At 34.4% G+C, this 7478-nt stretch overlaps 1 protein-coding gene across 1 annotated transcript; it reads left to right on the forward strand.

Moving 5' to 3' along the window:
* Positions 1-256: 256 nt before the first annotated feature.
* LOC110427616 (two-component response regulator 24-like) lies at positions 257-1473 on the forward strand. Its single transcript, XM_021443157.2, has 3 exons — positions 257-306; positions 861-1072; positions 1165-1473. The coding sequence occupies exons 2-3, from the start codon at positions 875-877 to the stop codon at positions 1336-1338; spliced, it is 372 nt and encodes a 123-aa protein (XP_021298832.2). The 5' UTR covers positions 257-306; positions 861-874; the 3' UTR covers positions 1339-1473.
* The last annotated feature ends 6005 nt before the right edge of the window (positions 1474-7478 follow it).

Here is a 7478-nt window from a genome sequence, read left to right on the forward strand (position 1 = left end):
TGTTAGCTTAGATTCTAAATTCCCAAATCTGTTTCAGTAATATGCAGATTGCAAACTCTTTGAGCGTGCTAATTCAGCAGGCAATTTATAGCTAGGTAAGAATACTAGGGGAATTGATACTTAAACCAATAATGCCATCACTCAGCCAATTCTTGACTTAGCATAGCAATGGTCAAACTGTAATGGAGCCTTACAAGTGCTATAAAGCCACCAAAGCATGAAGCAAATTTAAGCAAATTTCTTCGCACGAGTTAGAACACAACACAGGCTCTGCAGACTCAACTTACAGGTCGAGCTGCCCCAAAGGTATAGCTCCTCTTTAGTGCTATTTACTTCATGCACAGTAACAATAGAGTAGAGCACCCAGCTCTCATACCTTTTGAATGAATTGCATTCGCATATGGTGCAGTGTCATAGTGAAAATGTTTTTTTTTTTTTATCTGGTGGATATGCAATTCATATATCAATATAATTTTTTCGTTAGAGCCTTTTTGGCTCCACCAGAACAATAAGAAGGGTTTTTAAATTATAAGCAATTTTTCAAAATGTATGGTAAAATTGTGTACAGGGCAACTTTGAAATATTACAGTTTTTTATAGAATTTTTACTTAGGAGCTTAAACTCTTAACTCGGGCGTATTTTCAACTTTGATGGAAGCTGCCCCTGGAAAAATGAAAAAAAAAACTTTGGAAATAGATAAGCAGCTTGGAAACTGGGGCAAATGGACACTAAGCATTGCCTGAAGGAAGTTTATACGAGCTAGCCTTTGAAAGCAATGTCTAGTTGGCTCTTCGTTTTGCCCATATAGGCCTGCAGTTTGATTTACATGGTATATTTACTCAAGTAAATGGAATTTCCAGGGAAAACTAATAAAATGGCGAACAGGATCATGGCGCTTATTGTCGATGATAACTTGTTGAATCAAAGGATTCACAGCACACTTTTAAACAAACATGGCATAGAGACAGAGGTGATGGGGAACGGGAAGGAAGCTGTGGATGCCCACTTCTCAGGAAAGAAATTTGACTTGATACTGATGGATAGGGATATGCCGGTCATGAATGGTATCCAGGTATATGAATACAATGTTTTACCTAAGTAATTTATCTTCACATTTTGATAAAGATTCTCGAATATTGGAAACTTTGCTTCATTCGATGATAGGCGACGAGGAAACTCAGAGAAATGGGCGTACGCAGCATCATCGTGGGCGTATCATCACACTCATCGGAACAAGTAAAAGAATTTATGGAGGCAGGTCTCAATGACTACCAAGAGAAGCCTCTGACGTTAACTAAGCTCACCTCTATTCTACAAAGATGGAACCTCAGTCTTTGACCCTTTAGAGATATTTCCATGCCCATCTATATCTCTTCATCTACCAATCATTGATCCACTTCTACTACTTCAGTTATACCTGCACTGTTTGGTCAAATGCTCTGTGCTACAGATAATATATCTAGAATCCTAATGTCTCAGTCTACTTATTTTGCCGATCATTTTATATATACAATAACAAATTAGTTTATGATCATGAATAACAAATAAATAAACAAGGTAACAATATGTGTAGTATAAATATGTCTATGTTATAAAAACAAAGCAAATATTTTGTAACTTGATGATAAATGAATAATGTATATATGAATATCAGTCAATACCAATACTGCACTTTTCAAAAATAAAAAAACCTAATACTGTAGCTTTGGGTTATCTCTAATAGCATATAGGTATTTGGATAAGGAATTTATACAAATTTGAAAAGAAAAAAGGTTATGTACCGGAGGGGAACACCTAGAGGAACAAGAATCTGGAGAGGGGCAATAGGAAGGGATTGGAGAATGTTAGGAGAATGTAACACAAGTAGTCACACTTTTCGTAAGTAACATTCCAAAGAGAGTGGATGGGAGCTGGTTGCAGAAATTGTTTGAAAGACTATAGTGAAGTGCTTGAGGTGTTTGTATCGCCAAGGAGTAAGGGATGGAGCAAACTCGGTTTCATCCATTATGCAAGCATGCAGGAAGCTAGAGCAACAATATACAGACTCGATGGAGTTTGGCTGCTAAATTGCATACTGGGCCTCAACTTGGCTTGCCATAGCCGCAAGAACATTCCCACGTGGGGGGCAAAGGACGCATGGGACATGGCAACAAGCGGGGAGAAGGATGAAACAGTGACCGCTTAATAATATCAAAGATCGAAAGTAAAATATTTAAATGAGACCCTTTTATTGAAATTAAGGAAATTTTTTTTAAAGTTTTGAATAATCAAATTCATATTTTTGATTTGACATATTCAAATATTTATTATGAAGTATAAAAAATATTTAACTATTATGATTATTTTATATTTTTTTAATGATTAATATAAAATCAACAATTAAAATTTCTAATTTAAATAAATTAACTACTACATAAAATAAAAACAATACAATAATATAATATAAACTCTAAACTAAAGTAAAAAAGTCTACAAATATTAGAACAATAGTACCTAATTGTAGAATACTTGTTGCAAATCGTAAATGAGGCTTACAGTTTTATGAAGATAATAGCATAACAAACTTTCTGCGTATTCTTTGAAAAAAATATGAAGTTTAAGGAAGAAAAATGTAAGAGTGGATATTATAAATTGAAAAAAAAAAGATAGTTGGGAAGATAACTCTTTATATAGAGTTATCTTATGCATCTTTGGAACCTAAAATTGAGCTAAGTCCTCTAGTTTTAAGTAATCCATAGGTAATTTATACTTAGTAGTAGTAATTTAATTTATGTCATGGCATTTATCATTTATGCAATTTCGACGAATTTCTTGTTAAAATCACTCATTTGGTAAAGGATGGGTGCAAGTAGCATAAGAAAGGCGTTTGAACATGCTACAATATTTTGAGCATAACTCAAGCTACAAAACTCCAATCATTAGGATTCTTAGATTTACAGAAAGCTAAGAGAAAGAGCCACAACTTTGATGTTTAAGACTTCACCTAGTTCAGAAGGAATCTTTGTTAAAAAATATGGAGGAAGTTGATTAACTGCAGCAAACTGCAGTCAATATTGATAGAAGCTTGGGTGCTTAGGCACCCAACTCTTAGCGCCCAGGTGTCGAATGCACTATCTAGTATGTTAAAACAAGCCACAAAACAGAATGTTGGATGCCTAGGGACCATCCTTTGGGAGCCAGGCATGGACACATAATTTTGCACTTTTTTGACCATTGGATTTTACATCAAATGGCCATTAAAAGGGGTATAAATATAATCATATTTTTAGGTTGAATAGGAGCATCTTGAGGAGCAACTTCAGAGGCAAAAAGGAGCTTTCCACAAGGAGAAAACAAGAGGAAAAATCTTAAAGAAAGGCTTGACAAAGCTGCACTAAAAGAGTTTTCTCTCACTAGCTTTATTTTTCTCTCTCTAAATCTCACATATTCACTAGTGGGAGTTTCTACCCCTGTTGATCTTATGGCTCAATTGCGCCTACCATGACCTCTTACTGTAGGCATACGTGGCCTAGTAATAATATCCATGGGAGCATCTAATCTACGGCATCTACCACGGCATCTCCCTATAGGTGTATGTCATCTTATCATAGTCTTAATGAGAGCATCTGTCTCTACCACATCTTCCACAATCCTTAACATTGGGCATCTATAGTCTAGCTACAACATCTATGAGAGTTTCATGCTCTATAGCATCTCAAGAAACTGCTCAAGTTTTAAACAACATACTCGTCAAAATATGAGTATACACACATGGCAAATTCATTTTAAGTGTCTCATGACAATACTAGACACATACATGGGTGATGTCAACATTTCGAAACTAAGCTTGGAAGACAAACAAGGAATCATATGTAGGTTTCCTGTTTTCGATTTGTGCTTGGATACACAAAGCAAAAATAAGATTGCTGCATATAACTACGACACTCCGTGACACAACTAAGAAAAGCTTAAGACTTTTACAACTTAGAAAAGCTTAAGACTTTTACAACTTAGAGCTCTGATACCAACTTTATCATATTCAATTTTTAGGAGAGATAATGACTGGTGCATGAACCTACGTGGGTATAGCCCATTAGGCCCAACCAAGCCTAAATCAACAATGCATGGGTAAGTCATCCATCGTATTCACATACATTTTCATTTACAATTAAGAATATGTGATAACTATATTATATAGAGTTATTTTGACTCATTTTGGGAGCTTAAGTAGCTAGATCTTTGAGATTTTAGGTTCGAATTTTAGCATTTTAGGTGTTTTTTTTAGTTTAAGTTTGATTACTTGTTAAGTGATTAATTTAAGTTATTTTAGTTAAATTTTAAGTTATTTTATTTTAAATTACTTTAAGAGTAGTTATTGCTAATTTCTCTTATGGCTTTTGTAGGAAATTGATGAAAAAGACTCATTTGATGAAAATCAGTGCAAGTATGGTGATAGCTTCATTCGTATATATTTCGTTCTGATTGGATCATGGTCAAAATATTTGTCAAAGTCGGAGCACTGCAGCAGTATGTAAAGACTGAACATGATGCGGTATTGGGAGAAATTATTTCAATCCAGAAGTCCAATTGATGTAATTCTTAATCCATTGGAAAGTTAAGAGACAGAGATAACTTTTATGTTTACTACTTTGCCCAGTTCCTAACATATCAGGGTGAAACTACGTTTGAAGTTGATAGACTGCCACAGCGCTGGGAGAACAAGGCTGCAGCGTTGATGAAAGGAAGCACACATACAAAATTCTAGAGAGCTCAGCGCTGCAGCGCTGGAGAAGTAGCGCCGCAGCGCTGCGCGACTTTCCTAAAAATAAGGGAAGTTAACGGGATTTCGAAAATTAGGTTATTTGGAGCCTATTTAAGGAGCCTTTTTCAGAGATTTTGGGGGGAGGCAGCAAGCAACTATTCTGGAGATTTGAAGCCAAGAACAAAGCAAGGAAACAAGAGAATTGGAGAGAGAATCAAGATCACAATCTCTAACTATTAGTTTTCTCTCTTACCTTTGTGTTTTTCTTATTTTCTTTGACTTGCATTCATGGCTACATTTCTTTGGATATTGTTTTTATTAGATCCTATGAACTAATTATTTTTCTAGGATTGCAATTGAACTCACATGTAATCTAATTTTTAATCTCTTTCTTGCTTTTTTCAATGGGATTTGAATTGTTTATTCCAATTTGTTCTTAATGCTTTTAATTGCTTGGCCACCAATTAAATTGATCTAGAAACCTAAACAAACTTGGGAAAGGGAGTTTAGTGTAGACTAAAATTGGGATAGCATATGATATATTAATTGATTTGCCTATAGGATAGGGATTACCTATAGGCCATATGTAGCCAGATTAGAGCCTGAATGAATGAGTCTATTTCTAATTTCAATTCACATAGGGATATAGTGTTTTAGTTAAAATAGATATTTTCATAAGATGAGGCGGGAGATCCTTATAAATAATTTAGGACTCTAGGTTAGCAATTCAACCCATTGAAATAAAGTTAGAAAGAGAGGTAAGATTTAGATGAAGTGTGAGGATATTGTAATCCTAGGCTTGTTTGATTTGCTGTTTGCCCAATTATCTTATTGCTTTAATTTGTAATCAAATTAGTTTAGTTGCTTAATTTTTAGTTCAATTAGAATTAAGATTTTATATTGTGAATAAAACTAAATTGTTTTAATTTTAGTACTTAATAAAATTTTAGATCAATTCCTTGTGGGATCATACTTGCTTGCTAATATACTATTTATTCGATACATATACTTGCGTAGTAGAATTTTAACTGAAAATATGTAATAATTTATCATGGCCACTACATTACGAAACTTCTCAATGGAGGGGATTCAAATTAAACAGATGAAATAGAAAAGATCTGAGTGAAAGGAAAGAAAAAAAACAAAGAGCAACCCCCACTTTCACTTTAAAAAGACATACTACAATAATAGCCCGGTTTCTGAAACTTCTTATCTATATAGGCACCAAGAAAATTTGAAATTAAAAATATTAAAAAGCAAAAGATAAATATTTATTACGGTTTGAAAAACCTCTTGTGACTTTTTTTTTATTATAAATGAAGGAATCAACCTTTTCGATATATAAAAAGTGACCAATTTGAAAATGCTATAAAAATGAAATGTCACAATATTTTTTATACATGTCAAAGTGATGTAAAATGTGATTTCTATCACGTTTCATATAAATATTCACAATATTATATCAATTGTGGTCTAGCACACATTTCATGCCTATTTTGCTATGATTCATTCACCATAGTCTTAGCGTTAACATACACCCATATCTAGGGCTCAGCACAATGTGCGGAAGCATAAACAAGTAAATCAATTTTTTTTTACATAACAAAGTTCACTATCAGCATAACTGTTGAAAGACTTGACTCAACACATTGCAAAGTGTAACATCACTAAAGGGTTGAAAGGAAGGCTTTATCACATCTACCACAAATGAGCTAGGCTACTACTTCACAAGTCACCTACCCAAGCAAGCTACCAATTTATAAAACAAAATAAAAGACAAGCCAAAGGAAAGAACTTTTGCAATAAACCATACTTTTGCAAAAACAACATGAAATTCTTAAGTATGCACATAATGCTTTCAACCATCAATAGTCACATTTCAAGACCTTTCATAAATGCATTTGAAACCCAACATGCAATCAAGAGTTAATAAACATTTAAATGCTCCACTTACAAAACATTTGTAACAAGAAAACGAAAGAGTGAAAGAGCTTCTAAATCCATAAGTTCATCGTTACTCATTTATCCCATGAAAACATTAATAGATAGTCAATCTTCACATAATTCCACATGAGTGCGATAATTGTCAAATCACCACACATAAGTGCCACAATAAACAATACATAAGAGAATAGTCAATGAATCCCATTACCATCAGATAAGGGCAAGATGGGCACTTTCACCCAATCCATCCTTGTGGTATACTTACCCCCACACCGGGCTGTAGGATGGGAAAGGATAGGAATATTCACCCAAATAAACCTTATGGTATTCTTACCCCCACACCGAGCTCTAAAGGAGAAAAGATGGGTATATTCATGTAACTAAATCTTGTGGTATTCTTACCCCTGTACCAGGCTCTAAAGGGGAAAAGATGGATACATCCACCCAACTATACCCTATGGTATTCTTATCCCCCACATCAAGCTTTAGAAAGGGACAAGAATGGATACGCTCGCCCATCTTGGTCTTGTGGTATTCCTACTTCAGATTGGGGTTTCTTCAAGTCACATCCTAATGAGCATCCACACAATAATCAACTCAAGGGCAAGCATTATACATCATTTCGTGACATTCCTCTATTTGATTCATAATGGGCATCATAATATTCACAAAGTCCTTAAACCGTGGAGACTTACTCATCCACTATCATAACCCATTTCCAAGACACTATAATCACGACATTAACCTTTACATGTAGGTGTCTTTATTGGTCCTCACTAGTACATGTGCTTTG

Source organism: Theobroma umbraticum, unplaced genomic scaffold, assembly GCF_002168275.2.
Source record: "Theobroma umbraticum cultivar Fairchild unplaced genomic scaffold, ASM216827v3 scaffold_2.0, whole genome shotgun sequence".
Taxonomy (NCBI): domain Eukaryota; kingdom Viridiplantae; phylum Streptophyta; class Magnoliopsida; order Malvales; family Malvaceae; genus Theobroma; species Theobroma umbraticum.

Coding starts and splice junctions, on each gene's coding strand:
- LOC110427616 (XM_021443157.2), top strand. CDS start 875: ATGGCGAACAGGATCATGGCGCTTATTGTCGATGATAACTTGTTGAAT. Junction 1,073..1,164: donor CGGTCATGAATGGTATCCAG/GTATATGAATAC, acceptor ATTCGATGATAG/GCGACGAGGAAACTCAGAGA.